Source organism: Perognathus longimembris, chromosome 13 (assembly GCF_023159225.1).
Source record: "Perognathus longimembris pacificus isolate PPM17 chromosome 13, ASM2315922v1, whole genome shotgun sequence".
NCBI lineage: Eukaryota > Metazoa > Chordata > Mammalia > Rodentia > Heteromyidae > Perognathus > Perognathus longimembris.
In genome coordinates this window covers 11,567,707-11,582,595 of record NC_063173.1, presented here as the reverse complement: position 1 = coordinate 11,582,595, position 14,889 = coordinate 11,567,707, and the positions used below count along the sequence as shown (strand labels likewise).

The 14,889-nt window shown below is 51.8% G+C and overlaps 1 protein-coding gene across 1 annotated transcript; it reads left to right on the top strand.

Annotated features, from left to right (window-relative positions):
* The first annotated feature begins 1,426 nt into the window (after window positions 1–1,426).
* Window positions 1,427–12,488, top strand: P2ry6 (pyrimidinergic receptor P2Y6). Its single transcript, XM_048360215.1, has 3 exons — window positions 1,427–1,800; window positions 8,677–8,764; window positions 10,429–12,488. Exons 2-3 carry the CDS (start codon window positions 8,718–8,720, stop codon window positions 11,450–11,452), a joined length of 1,071 nt encoding a protein of 356 aa, XP_048216172.1. The 5' UTR covers window positions 1,427–1,800; window positions 8,677–8,717; the 3' UTR covers window positions 11,453–12,488.
* Window positions 12,489–14,889: the final 2,401 nt, after the last annotated feature.

Genomic DNA, 14,889 nt, shown 5'->3' with positions numbered 1-14,889 from the left:
GCTATGATTATAGGCATGAGCCGTCAGTCCTTGAGCTAAGGCAAAAAAAAAATCTTTAAAAAAAAATTAATTGAATAGGCAGCACCAAGGACAGAGCCTTATGGCTCATCTTTATGGACTGGATCCAATCATTCAACATTTCCCAGTGCTTCTTGGAAGTTGGAGTCTGTGCTGGTCTTTGAAACCCTAAAAGCAGACAAACCCTGTCCCCAGATCCAAAGCAAGCTAGAGAAAGGAAAAAGTTGGTCTGACATGGACTCTTGGCTTGGGCTAGCTTCTCTGTCCTGATTCCTGCCTTCCCTTTTATTTTTTTGTCCTATCTCAGGTCTCTCTGTTCCTGAGAAGCAGGATGTCATAGTGGTTTTGCTGATCTTACTGGCCTCAGTTTTCCTATAAGGATGAGTGTCACCTCTCTTCCCAGCACAGACCGCATTATTATTCAGATCTGCATCTTCCTCTGAGATCACCACTGACTCACCGTGTCACTTTGGGCAACAAGTCACCAGCTTCTGTGTCAGTCAACTATCGCAAACATCTATTATGGTCTGTGGTTTCAGAGGTTTCAATCCAGGGGTCACTTAGCCCCATGGATGAGAGACTGTGGGGAAGCGGAATCTCTTGATGGAAGGACAGGACAGAGGAAAGCTGCTCACCTTATGGCAGACAGGAAGCAGAAAGCAACAGGGCTGGGGGCTATGGGCAAGAACAAGGGTCAGGGGGCAAGAAAGACCCTTCAAAGACATGTTCCCATTAACCCACTTCCAGCCAGGCCCGGCCTCCTGTCAGCCCATTCAGCCATAAAATCATGAGTAGATGAACCCTGATGAAGTTATCCTGCCATTTGGAGAGCAAGCCTTCCACACATGAGACTATTTTTTTTTTTTATTTTAAGGATACTTCATCTCCAAACCAGAGCAGCCTGATTCCTCATGTGTGATGTGGGGACAACACGATCCATCACACAAGGGTCCTAAAGCAAAAGCACTGAGCTCGGGGGTCGGCACCCACTGACTAGGCAAGGAAGTAGTGAGTAGCGTGGGGAAATGAGATGCAGAGAGGCAGAGCCGCCTCCCTAAGTGCAAGCGAGTGAGGAAACTAGGGTTGAGGTCCGGGTTCCCAGCTTCTGTTGCCCTGTCCGAGCGCGGCTGAGATCACACAGTGCTCACTCTGGGAGCATCATGGGAAGTGAACTGGGGTCGTCCACGGCTGTTTCCTGGGGAACCAATCTTAATCTAGCAGTCCCTGTGTCACCAGCTGCTCTCTCTTGACAGTTTTCAGCTGTGTGTCCGGTGCCAGCCTCCCACACAGGGACAGTAGTTCCAGCCAAAGCTGTGAGAAAGGAGGAGGAGGACGGTGCAGATCTACAGGCCAGATACCTGGTTTTGCCTGACCTAAGAGAAAATATCAGCTTCTGCTACTAAAAAAATTCAGCAGGAGGTAAAGCTTCAGGCATGGCCGTGAGCAGGCGATTTCAGCGACCTGTGTGTTCCCATCTCTCTGCTCTGCCTCTGTGTGGCTTTCATTTCGGACATCTTTTCTAGTGCCTAGGACAGTGGCTGGCACACAGGAACCCCAGCATTTCTTTCTGCCATCTTCGTGACCCCCAGGGAGACTGTCTTCTTCCCAACCACCCAGCAAAATCCTCAGCATGAAGCCCCAGGTTCCCAATGGAGGTGGATGTCAGAGCCAGAAGAGTTTACGTTTACTTCTCGCTCACACAGGCCTACCCTCGCAGATCTCAAGACTCCAAAGGAAGGAGCTTCCCCTCTCCACCCCCCACCCACCCCCCCAGGAAACATGGTGAGGGGCTGTCATCATGAGAGGGGTCTGGGAAGAATGAGGAGAGGCAGAACAATGCCTGCAGGGAAGGCCACCAGCTGGACCTGGGCCATCCTTTCCCGCCACTGTCTGGAGCCTGGTTATCAGGGAGGATGGGCGGGCCCTGAAGGCACCAGCAGGCTGAAGCCAACTGTGTTTCTTGAGGCTAAACAGCAGGCTCCTTCTTGAAGGGAGATCTTGACGGGAGTTCCAAGTGGCCTCAGCCAAGGGTTGTGGGAGAGTGTTGGGTGGAGCTGTAGCCCCAGTAAAGGCCTGGAAGCTATCCTGTAACCTCTTTGTCCTGCACCGGCCAGGGCCTCTGTGAGCTCAGAAAACTGTAAAATTGAGACGAACTGTGGAGACTAGACCTGTAATCCCAACTACTTGGGAAGCAGAGACGTGGAGTAGAATAGCAGTCGGAGGCCCACGAGGCAAAATATTAACAAGACTCTATGTCAAGAATCAAAACTGAAAGCCAAGAGCTGGTGGCTCATGCCTGTCATCCTGGCTACTCAGGAGACTGAGATCTGAGGATCACAGTTCAAAGCCAGCCCAGGCAGGAAAGTCCATGGGAATCTTATCTCTGATAAATTACTCAGAAAAAGCTGGAAGTGACGGTGTGGTTCAAGTGGTAGAGCGCTGGCCTTGAGCACAGAAAGGCTCGGGGGCAGCACCCAGGCCCTGAGTTCAAGCCCCAGGACTAGCAAAGAAAAAAGAAACAAACAAAACTGAGCATAGTTGCAGACCTCTGTAATCCCAGCTACATGGGAGGCAGAAGGGGAAAGATTGAAGTCTAAAGGTAGCCTGAGTAAAATACAAAATTATATCTGAAAAAAAATACAGTCCAAAAGGACTTGGAAGCATGGCTCAAGGGGTAGAGAACCTGCCTACCAAGCATTAGGCCCTGAGTTCAAATCCCAGTACTACTAGAGAAAGACAGCATGATGGCATTTTGTGCAATGTTTGGCACATTGTGCTCAGTGAAGCCATGTATCTGGGGGGGGGGGCTGTGTACCCTACTGCTCAATCTGAGGGGACCAAGAGAAGAAGGGAAGCAGCCCCAACTCCCCCCTCCCACCCCCCCAAAGCCCCAAGCTGTAGCTTCCCCTTCCTGGCACTCAGAAGGGATGAGAGTTTCAGTTCCAGCTTCCCTGTTAAGCAGGAGGCATGAAGGGGAAGTCCAAAGTAAGAAGTGAAAAAAGGGGTCTGTACTCCGCATGTCCTCCCCGTGGCCAGCCTGATACCATACAGGTGGGACCCGGAAGCCGACAGGTGGGGCCTTGGGGGCTGCAGGCATCAGAAACCCGGCGTCAGGCTGGGCTGAGGTGGGCTCCAGGCACACCCCAACCCCAGGCCCGATGCCACACAGGATCAGAGCTGGGTGATGCCCGGAGCATGGCGGGCGGGGATAGGTGACACCCCAGGTCACACAGCAAGTTGGCGGCAGAATCTAGCCTGTCTGCCTCTTCACGGGAAGGAAGCTGGGTCTTGACCCCTGCCATCCTGTGCTTTTGATAGCCGCGAAGCTCCCAGGCCAGGGGCCCAGCAAGGGGCTTTCCAGGCTTGGTTTCCCAGCAGGCAGGCAGGTCAAGGTTAGGAAGTGTCTGCCCAGGTCCAGTGTGTCTGCTTGCTTTCTGGCTCCCCGCTGGAAGATAGTGACTCAGGCTTCCAGCTCTGGCCTCTGGCTGACAGGCTCCATATTCCTCCAAACAGGAGTGCTTTGGCCCTGTGGCATATAAAGCTCTCCTGAGACCACAGGATCTAAGTAGCGCAAAGAGCTTGGACCTTGCCAGTTCCCCATTTGCCTATCTTCAGTTGCTTCTGCTACAAAACTGACTTCATGGTTATTCTTGGTCTGCAAATAGAAAACTAGCAAAGGCTGTTGGTGCTGATGGTGTAGATAGGACAGTAGATGCCTGGTGTCAGGGTGTCATTCCCAGGGCTTCTACCTCAGACGGAGTTCACGCTGCTTCTGTGCCTGCTGGCAATGTTCCCTGGCAATGTAACTCGAGCTGCTATTAGCCACACAGGCCAGGGGGAGGGTCTGAGGGCTGGGCCAAGCTTATCTGAGAAAGTAAGTAAGAGAAAGACTGAGGGAGATCCTGAGGTTGCCCAATGAAAGCCCCTCCGGGAAGCCCTAGACTCCCTGTCAAGTCTTCTCTGAAGGTGGCCGGCTCTTCTGGGCTGCTGCCCACTGGCGCCATCTCCTGGCCAAAGTCACTGCGGCAAAGACACCCAGTGGCAGGAACTAGGATGCTCCAAATGTCTGAATCAAGTCCTCGCTAGGCACTGACACCCCAGGAAGCTCTCAAGAGTTGCCCCAATCCTGGGGTAGACAACGATCGTCCTTGTAGGGCTTAGCCACAGGAGATCGTCTTGGGGACTGGTTGCTGGGTGAAAAGCCAGGCCGGCTTGCCCTCCCAGGTCCCACAAGTTTAGCTCAGACAAGGAGGTTTGGCCTCCCCGGGACAGTGAGGAGCCACTTTCACCCCTGGTTGCTCTAAAAGCTCCAAGGCCTGGTTTAATGATGAGGGGGTTCTAGGAAGGGCCTCATCCAGCCAAGAAGACTTTCACTCAGGTGAACTTCTTGGGGCCACATCCTATTGCTCTCCACCCCAATTCATCACTCCTTGTGAGCCTGGCCCTGTGTGTGGAAGAGGTAGTGACTGCTAGTGACGGAAATGAGGGAGGAATTCGTGGCATACAGAAGGTGCTCAATAGATGAAGAGAGAAGAAAAGAAGGGACCGGGCGCTGGTGCCTCATCCCAATCTGAGGACCAGGGTTCAAAGCCAGCCCAGGCAGGAAGGTCTGAGAGACTTTTCTTTGCCGGTCCTGGGACTTGAACTCAGGGCCTGAGCACTGTCCTTCAGCTTCGTTTTGCTCAAGGCTAGCACACTACCCCTTGAGCCATGGCTCCACTTGAAGCTTTTTGGGTAGTTTATTGGAGATAGGAGTCTCACAGACTTTCTGCCTGGGCTGGCTTTGAATCATGATCCTCAGATCTCAGCCTCCAGAGTAGCTAGGATTACAGGTGTGAGCCACCAGCGCCCAGCCTCTGAGAGATTCTTATCTCTAATTAATCATCAAAAAGCCAGAAGTGGCTCAAGTGGTAGAGTGTTAGCTTTGATCACAAAAGCTCAGAGACAGTGCTCAGGCCCTGAGTTCAAGCCCCAGGACCAGCACACATTAACACACACACACACACACACACACACACACACACACACACACGGAAGAAGAGAGGGGACAGCACTAGCTTTGCAGAACAGGGAGAAGAACAGCAAATGAGCTGTTAAGTGAAAAGAAGAAAGGCTGATAGATGAAGGAATGAATGAGCAAGTGGATGGGTTTCCAGTGACTCTGCTGTTAGTTAAAGGATCAGTAAGAATTTTAATCACCCAGGCCATTTGACGAATGAAAAAACGAAGAGAGTACTAGGTAGAAAGAAAACTGATGGGCCTGTGAATCTAGTGACCAGAAGCCTATGGTCCTCCCTTATCTCTCCTTCCTCCTCATCCTCTTCCCAGGGCTGGGGCGGGGGTTCTGGGAAGGATGCCTATTCTCCTCCTCCTGGCTCTTCCCAGGTCTAATTTCCGCCAGGCCAGGCCAAGGTGCTGGGGGTGCTAGTGAGGGGGGCTATTTCAGTCCGAGACAGCCTGCCAGGAAGCAGAGGAAGCTGTCCACAGCCAGTGGTGTGGCCGCTGGGCTGAGCCCTGAGCGGGAGAACTGTGTCTGGCTTCTCTTCGCCCTAGCACCTTTGGGATAACGGTCCTGCTGCCGGGACAGGAGGTCACATGTGAGTGTTGGTGCATGTCGGGCTGCAGAGCAATGCGGGCTGGGGTGGGGTGGGGTGGGGGTGGCTGTTGTCAAGCTACTGTGGTTCTGGCTGGCAGGCTGGGGACAGTGATGACCCAGGAGGCCCACAGAATTGGGGGCTTGGAGTAAGGATTCCCCCTAGGTTGGGGTTCAGAGGAGGAAGCAGTTGAAGGAGTCCAGGAGCTGAGGAATACAAATGTGTCTGAAAGCAGAAGAGTGGATGGCACTTTGTGTGGTGGGAACAAACAAGATCTCCACTGCCAGGGGTTGTGTGGTCATCTCTGTGTCTTGGAACAGCTTGACAAGAGAAGGGCAGGAAGGAGTAGAAAGTAGAATGCATCGGGTCATTCAGGTGGGGCTGCTGGCTGAGCAGAGCCCTGACCATCAGGAGAGGGGCTCAGATGTTTCCCCAAAGGCAGAGGGACATGGGAAGGTTGTAACGAAAGCCACAGTGGGCAACATAGCGAAGAGTCCAGGGAGGGGCTGGGGTTTGAGCTGTGGCATGAGAGTTAGTGACAGAGCCAACGCCAGCTGCTACCGGAAGTAGAACAGGCCCTGCAGGAGGGGGAGAGCAACCAGTCCTCAGTCCTCAGAAAGTTCAGTGAATGGAGATCTGGTGGGTCGTGGCCTGCCACTCCTGGCTCCACCCTCAGAGGCAGGACAGCTCCCTTGATACCCTCCAGGGAGCCAGTCTCCAGCCACCTGCTGTAGGGCAGTGTCTAAGAGTGACAGGGCTTCCCAAAGGAACGTTTATGGACCCAGCATCCTTCCACCCGTGCTAATTCCCTTTAGACTCTGCCTGCTTCACCCTGTCTGCAACTGGGGGTCCTTCTACCCTATTCCACCCATGGAGATCTCCCTCAGGCCAGGGACCTTCATTCTCCCAAGAGAAGTTCCTTTCACCCCGGGGCTCACAATGGTCTCTCCCTCAGACGAGCACCTTGGTAGCTGCACGTGCAACTGTTTGTACACCTACATCTTCATCTACCTACTACTGCACTAGCAAACAGTAAGATGTGTGAGTGAAAGCAATGTATGAATGAAGGGAGTAAATGTAGAGATGAATGAAGGAACTCCTCCGGCCTATACGGATTGATTTGCCTTCCTGGGCCCCTGCTGGCCCTTCCTGCTACTTCCGGCTTCCTTGTATGCCCACCCTGTCTCTAGTACACAGCTCTTGCTCCTTCCACATGGACTGAAGGCTCGGAGGAATCTTCTATAACCAAAGGTGAAATGGTGTGTGGGGTACAGACCAGAGAACCCGAACACTATCATTTTGCCCAGAATTGGGGTAAAATAATTATATTAAAATCAAATTATAAAGCCAGGTGCTGGTGTCTCATGCTTATAAGTCTAGCTATTCAAGAGGCTGAGTCTGAGGATGGAGGTTAAAAGCCAGCCTGGGCAGAAAAGTGCAGAGAAAAACCTTGAGGCTCTTATCTCTAATTAACCAGCAAAAAGCTGTAGGAGGAGCTCAGGTGATAGAGTGCCAGCCTTAAGCAAAAAAGCCAAGTAAGAACAAGAGGCCCTGAGTTCAAACTCCAATACTGTCACAAAACAAGTAAATACCTAAGTAAGATAAAATTTTAAGTTGGGAAAAATATTTGGCTCTGGTATACTGTTTTAAAAATCTATAAGCTAGGTGGGCGCTGGTGTCTCATGCCTGTAATCCTAGCTACTCAGGAGGTTAAGATCTGAGGGTTGTGGTTCAAAGCCAGCCGGAGCAGGAAAGTCCGTGAGACTTGTATCTCCAATTAACCACCAGAAAACCAGAAGTGGCGCTGTGGCTCAAGTGGTAGAACTGAAGAGCTGAGGGACAGCATCCAGGCCCAGAGTTCAAGCCCCACGACCGACCCCCCCCCCAAAAAAAAGAACAGATAACAAGGACTGGGGCATAGATGAAGCCTGGGTTCAAGTCTCAGTACAAGGAAGGAAGGAAGGGAGGGAGGGAGGGAGGGAAGGAGGGAGGGAGGGAGGGAAGGAGGGAGGGAGGGAGGGAGGGAGGGAGGGAGGGAGGGAGGAAGGGAGGGAGGGAAGGAAGGAAAGAAGGGAGGAAGGGAGTACACACCTATTACTCAGCACTCTGAAGTATGAAGAGGAGGAATTTGAGTTTGAGGCTAATCTGGGCTACATAGCAGGACTCTGTCTCAAAACCAACCAACAAGCTAAAAGAATAGCTAACAGCTGGCAGTGTGTCAGGTACTAGCCCTCACAACAACCCTATGAGGCAGATGCCACATTATCATATTTTACAGATGAGGGAAACTGAGGTGCCTGGTTAAGTAGTATGCCCAAGGCTACACAGGTCATACATGGGCCAGAGCTGGGATTTGAACCAACCAGAGTCCATGTACTCAGCCTCAACTCTTTTCTAACCTCTGAGTGCATTTGCGGGACTCAATACTTTGTTCTAGGCCTCAGTTTTTCTCATATGTAAAATGGAGGAAAGGGGGGGGCTGAACTCCCTATCTCAAAGGCATTGCTTTATAGGTCACTGGGTTTGAGCTATAAATTCCCAATAGTCACCAGTAATGTGGAAACACCATGACCCAGGAGTATTTAGAGGACCCAGGAGTCAGACTCCTCCATCACAAATGCCTCACTGAACCAATGAGAGGTGGTATCGAGTACAGGATGCAATCCCATGGCAGGCCTACGTACATTGTACTACTGATGACATAGGGCCAGAAAAGATGAGTGACATCAGTCACTCATGAATATCCCAACCCAAGCCTACCTAGCTCTGAAGCCACACTGTAACCCCTACATCTCATGTCTGTGGACTAAGCATCTCCTCTGAGGGGTTCTGGTTCTAGGTCTGCTTCTAATTCACTAACTGAGTTGACCTTCCTGCCCCTCAAGGTGTCTGGATTTCTAATTCAGGCTTCGCCCATTTGCCTTTGAGGAAGCTGTTTTCTCTATGTCCACGAGGGGGCGCTGTGATATCCACAGCTTTGCTTGAACGGCCTTAGTATCTTCAGGCCAATTGGAAAGAGGTTTAAAGGAACTCCCAAGTCTTCTCTTTTTACCCTATTTTACAGATAACTAGGCTGTGACCAAAAAGCAACCATGGGTGTGGAAGATGAACTTCAGGCTGAGGAAGTTGAAGCTGCTGTCAGTGAGCTCTCGGTATGTGACTGCTATCCTCCTTTGGGTTAACAGTTACTCCAGATCTCAGGCCTGGCTCTAAGACAGAGAAAGAAGCAGAAAATCTAGCTCTCAGGAGGTCCTTGTCTGTTCAGTTTAGGCAGAATCCCCCAGGACTACACAGGTCCCAGGGAGCTCTGGGGAAGCCCTGGGTAGTAGAATTAGTGCTGTTTACCACATAACATTCCTGAGAGGTGACCACAATATTCCCCCATTGGTTGCTCAGATGGGGGGAACCGAGATTCAGAAAGGGTAGATCACTAACCCCAAGATCATATAATAAGTATTGGAGTTGTAATTCAAACACAAGTCCATGAACGTCCACTATCAGAGGAGACATTTTATCAGGATTTTGTTTTGTTTTTGTGCCAGCCCTGGGCTTGGACTCAGGGCCTGAGCACTGTCCCTGGTTTCTTTTTGCTCAAGGCTAGCACTCTGCCACTTGAGCCCCAGCACCACTTCTGGCTTTTTCTGTTTATGTGGTGCTGAGGGATCGAACCCAGGGCTTCGTGCATGCTAGGCAATCAGTCTACCGCTAAACCACATTCCCAGCCCCTTTATCAGGATTTTGAAAGATGACTAGAAATGCTCTAGGAAGGTTTTTTGTTGTTTTTTTTTTTTAATTTTTTGGCCAGTCCTGGGGCTTGGACTCAGGGCCTGAGCACTGTCCCTGACTTCTTTTTGCTCAAGGCTAGCACTCTGCCACTTGAGCCACAGTGCCACTTCTGGCCGTTTTCTATATATGTGGTGCTGGGGAATGGAACCCAGGGCTTCATGTATAGGAGGAGGCAAGCACTCTTGCCACTAGGCCATATCCCCAGCCCCGGAAGGTAAATGTTTTTGTTTTAATTGTATTAATTAATTTACTTATTGTCAGTTGTAGGGCTTGAACTCTGGGCCTGGGAGCTGTCCCTGAGCTCTTTTGCTCACGACTAATGCTCTATCACTTGAGCCACAATGCTACTTCTAGTTTTCTGGTGGTTCATTGGACATAAAATCTCATGGACTTTCTTGCCTGGGCTGGCTTTGAACCATAATCCTCAGATCTCAGTCTTCTGAGTAGCTAGGATTACAGGTGTGAGCCATTGGTGCTTGGCCATAATTTTTTTAATTGTTATTATAAAGGTGATATACAACAAGGGGTTACAGTTACGTAAGTAATGAGTAAATTCCTTTTTTTTTTTTTTTTTTTTTTTTTTGCCAGTCCTAGTCTTGAGCTCTGGGCCTTGGCACTGTTCCTGAGCTCCTTTTTGTTCAAGGCGAGCACTCTACCATTTGAGCCACAGTGCCACTTGGAGCTTTTTCTGTGATTAATTGGAGCTAAGAGTCTCACAGACTTTCCAGCCCAGGCTGGTTTGAGCTGCAATCCTCAGATCTCAGCCTCCTGAGTAGCTAGGATGACAGGTGTGAGCCACTGGCACTCAGCCCGTGAGGACATTCCTTTTTAGACAATGTCACCCTTTCCCGTAGGAAGGTAAATTATTATCTTCCATGTTTCCTTACAGTGAGGGCTGTGTGGGTCATGGGGTGGTGAGTATAGAGGATGACAAAGTTGGTACCCCAACTGTCCAGCTAGAGAGATGGGGGCCCAGAGAGAGATAAGGCCAAGTGGATGTTCAGTGAACACGTGCGTATTGTTTTCCCAGATTCTCTGAGTGTAGAAGGCCCAGTGGGGCAGCCATGGAGTGGGACAATGACACAATCCAGGCCCTGAACTTGCCACCCACGACTTGCGTCTACCGAGAGGACTTCAAATGGCTGCTGCTGCCACCCGTGTACTCAGTGGTGCTGGCGGCCGGCCTGCCCCTGAACGTCTGTGTCATCGCCCAGATCTGTGCATCCCGCCGGGCGCTGACCCGCACAGCCGTGTACACCCTGAACTTGGCCCTGGCTGACCTGCTCTACGCCTGCTCGCTGCCCCTGCTCATCTACAACTACGCCCAGCGGGACCACTGGCCCTTTGGTGACCTCGCCTGCCGCCTGGTGCGCTTCCTCTTCTATGCCAACCTGCACGGCAGCATCCTCTTCCTCACCTGCATCAGCTTCCAGCGCTACCTGGGCATCTGCCACCCCTTGGCCCCCTGGCACAAGCGTGGGGGCCGCCGTGCTGCCTGGCTGGTGTGTGGTGCCGTGTGGCTGGTGGTGACAGCCCAGTGTCTGCCCACGGCTCTATTTGCGGCCACGGGCATCCAGCGGAATCGCACAGTCTGCTATGACCTGAGTCCGCCCGCTCTGTCCACCCGCTACCTGCCGTATGGCATGGCCCTCATGGTCACTGGGTTCTTGCTGCCCTTTGCAGCCTTGCTCGCCTGTTACTGCCTCCTGGCTCGACGCTTGTGTCGCCATGATGGCCCCGCAGGGCCTGTGGCCCGAGAGAGGCGTGGCAAGGCGGCCCGCATGGCTGTGGTGGTGGCAGCTGTCTTTGTTATTAGCTTCTTGCCTTTCCACATCACCAAGACGGCCTACTTGGCGGTGCGCTCTACCCCCGGCGTCTCCTGCCCAGTGCTGGAGGCCTTTGCCGCCGCCTACAAAGGCACACGGCCCTTCGCCAGTGCCAACAGTGTGCTGGACCCCATCCTCTTCTACTTCACCCAGCAGAAGTTCCGCCGGCGGCCTCACGAGCTCATACAGAAACTCACAGCCAAGTGGCAGCGGCGGCCACCGAGCTGAACCCACGGGCGAGGACCCTAGGTCTGGGCAGCTGTGGGTTTGCCACGATGGCCAGGGGACCAGAACTCCCCTCCCCAGCTCCAGCCAGACAGAGAATTAAAACTTAGCTCTCTTGGGCATAAAGTAAGGTCACCCATAGCCTCCCTCTTCCCCCCATCTCATCAGTTATTTATTGAACCCACTCCTCTGGACCAGGGTCTGTACAGATAAAGACCATCAGGCCTGGCCCTGGCCCTCCAGAAGTTCCCAGCAGCCATCAAGTTAACAATACGGTGGTAAGCTGCCCAGAGAAATGCAGTGTGGGTGCACTGTCATGGAGATAGTGTACCTTAGTGTAACATGTGCTGCAGAAGTCACCAGTGAAATGGGTGAGAGAAGATGGGAAAGAGAAGTGCTGGCTTCCAGGAAGGAGCATCTGAGCTCTGCTTTGAGGGTTGCATATGCGCTTCCTGGTGGACAGGAATGATATCCTTACTTAGCAAACCTTAACTAAGATCTGGATGCTCAGGCCTGCGTGTTTGCAGAACCTAAGGAGAAGCAGTCCCAGCCCTGCTCCGTGCAGGCCCCAAATTGCTGCAGCCACTGACACTGACAGAGTAGGATCAGGACTGTGACAGACAGAAGCCAGGAAAGGGCAGTGTACAGAGGGATCAGCAGAAGCAGATGTTGAAGGCTAAGTGGGAGATCAGACAGACAGACAGACAGGTCAGATCAGACAGATGTGCTGCCTGAGACAGTCTCCTGTGTGCCTCTGTCCTGTGTGAAAGTGAGGGAAACAGCTGCTCTTCAGTCACCCTCCAGACAAGGGCAAGGGTTGGCAAGTGCACAGACATGGGAGAGGAAAGAGGAACTTTCTACAAGAGAGGGCTCCAAGAAGGAGGAAGGCACTGAGTGTACAGAAACCCAGAGGGAGAAAGAAGCTATGGCTCACACCTGTAATATCAGCACACCTGTTTGTAATCCCAATATTTGGAAAGTGGAGACAGAAGGATTTCAAATGCAAGACTAGTGTGGGCTACACAGAAACTTTGTATTGGGAAAGATGGAGGGGCTGGGAATGTGGCTTAGTGGTAGAGTGCTGGCCTTGCATGCATGAAGCCCTGGGTTTGATCCCTTGGTACCACATAAACAGAAAAAGCTGGAACTAGCATTGTGGCTCAAGTGGTAGAGTGCTAGCCTTGAGCAAAAAAGGCTCAGGGACAGTGCCCAGGCTCTGAGTTCAAGCCTCAGGACTGGAAAGAAAGAAGGAAGGAAGGGAGGGAGGGAGGGAGGGAGGGAAGGAAGGAAGGAAGGAAGGAAGGAAGGAAGGAAGGAAGGAAGGAAGGAGAAAGAAAGCAAAAAAGAAAGAAGAGGAAGGGAGGGAGGGAGGGAAAGATGGATGCTGGTCGCTCATAACTATAGTCACAACTACTCTGGAGGTTGAGACCGAGAAGATCTCAGTTCAAAGCCATTCTAGGCAGAAAAGTCCTGGAAACTCCATCTCTAACCAATAAAATGTTGGACTAGAGGTATCAGCAAGAAAGCCAGGTGAAAGCTTGAGGCCCTAGCTCAAATTCCAGCACCAGCGTATGTGCGAGTGTGTGCGCACACACAGGAGAAGGAGAAAAGAAAAAGGAAAGAGCTAGGCATGGTTTGGAAGCAGTTAACCCTGGAAGAGGGCTGGTGTGCAGAAGGGCACCCAGAAAAGGAGCTCTAAAGACCAGAGCATCCGATGGTAGGAACCCAGACCCCACCTCTCCTTCACCTGCCTCGTTCTCAGGCCTCCGGCTTTTACCTGAACCATCTCCGGCACTAGAGACAACCTGGCACCCTCCTTCAGCCCCATCCTTCAGGGCCCAACTGCCCTGCTCTATCCTTGGGAAACCTTCTAGAACCCACGCAAGAGTCACTTGAGCCCTCTGCACCCACTTGGTACCCTCGTGCCTCCCCACACTTCCTCATCACCCTGTGTTCCTTTTCTTCACCTGCCACCTCGTGGCCCTAGGGAGGAAAGACAGGGGCAGCTGGATGTCAACCATGGTATCCGTCTTCCCCTTTAGCGGAGCACTGGCTTCAGAAGACAGAAACTTCACTTGCAGAACTCTCTTGCATCTCTTCAGATTTCTTTCTCCTGGTCACAGGGTAACAGCAAAGTGACCTGGGGCACTTTACTACAGAGTGAGAGGAGCATGTCTAGAGCTAGGTGATGTCTTTAGAGATAAGACCCTCTCTATCTCCCTATTATCTGGGCCTAGTTGTACATACTTGTAATCCCAGCCTGAGTTAGGAGGATATCGAGAGTTCAAGGCCAGCCTAGGCTATATAGTGAGACTCTGTATCAAAAATTAATGACTGTCTAGGCAGTGGTGGCTCATACCTGTAATTCTAGCTACTCTGGAGGCTGAGATCTGAGGATCAAGATTCAAAGCCAGCCTGCACAGAAAAGTCTGTGAGACTCTTATCTCCAATGAGCCACCACCAGAAAACCAGAAGTGGAGCTGTGGCTCAAAGTAGGAGAGCACTAGCCTTGAGCAAAGGAGGTCAGGGACAGCGCCCAGGCCCTGAGTTCAAACCCCATGTTACCTACCAAAAAAAAAAAAAAAAGAAACTAATGACTGGCTGGGGCTATAACTCAGTAGTAAAGCACTCGTGTGCAAGGCCCTATCTAGCACTAGGAAACAATAGCAACCAAACATGGCCCTGTGCCTTCTTGTTGCTTCCAAGGCAAAGGGCCAGCTGGAGTACCATCATGGACCATGAGGGCCTGCTTCCTTCTGTGGCTTGTAGAACAAGAAACTGTGAGCAGCTCGGGTCTCTGACCATCTTCGTTTGACCTTTCTGGTATGAGAGAGAAATAAATGTTTGTTTGTTTGTTTTTTAAAGCCATTTGTTTTCTTGGGTCTTTGTTACCCACAGGCGAAACTAATCACCTAGTGAGGTTCCAGCCAACCTGGTGTACCCGGGTGAAGAACTGGGTGGTGACTTGAGTTTGGGTGGAGTCAGGGTCTAGGTCTAGGGGAGTAACAGCTCTGGAGACACCTCTCAAGGCATCTTTAGGGAAAGGGACAGAAGGGGACGTGGCCCGGGGGTGTGGCTTGAGGACAGAAAAGAGCCAAGCATGTGGAGACAGAAGCCTGGAGGGGTCTCTGCATGGAGGAAGGGGAGGAAGGGGAGGTGGTGGGCAAAAGAGGGAAGAGGAGGGCTGGGAATATGGCCTAGTGGCAAGAGTGCTTGCCTCCTACACATGAAGCTCTTGGTTCAATTCCCCAGCACCACATATATGGAAAACGGCCAGAAGGGGCGCTGTGGCTCAGGTGGCAGAGTGCTAGCCTTGAGTGGGAAGAAGCCAGGGACAGTGCTCAGGCCCTGAGTCCAAGGCCCAGGACTGGCCAAAAAAAAAAAAAGAGGGAAGAGGAAAGTTCTGAGGAAGGTCAGTACCAGGGCAGAATCTTCCAGGA

Coding starts and splice junctions, on each gene's coding strand:
- P2ry6 (XM_048360215.1), top strand. CDS start 8,718: ATGAACTTCAGGCTGAGGAAGTTGAAGCTGCTGTCAGTGAGCTCTCG. Junction 8,765..10,428: donor CTGCTGTCAGTGAGCTCTCG/GTATGTGACTGC, acceptor TTGTTTTCCCAG/ATTCTCTGAGTGTAGAAGGC.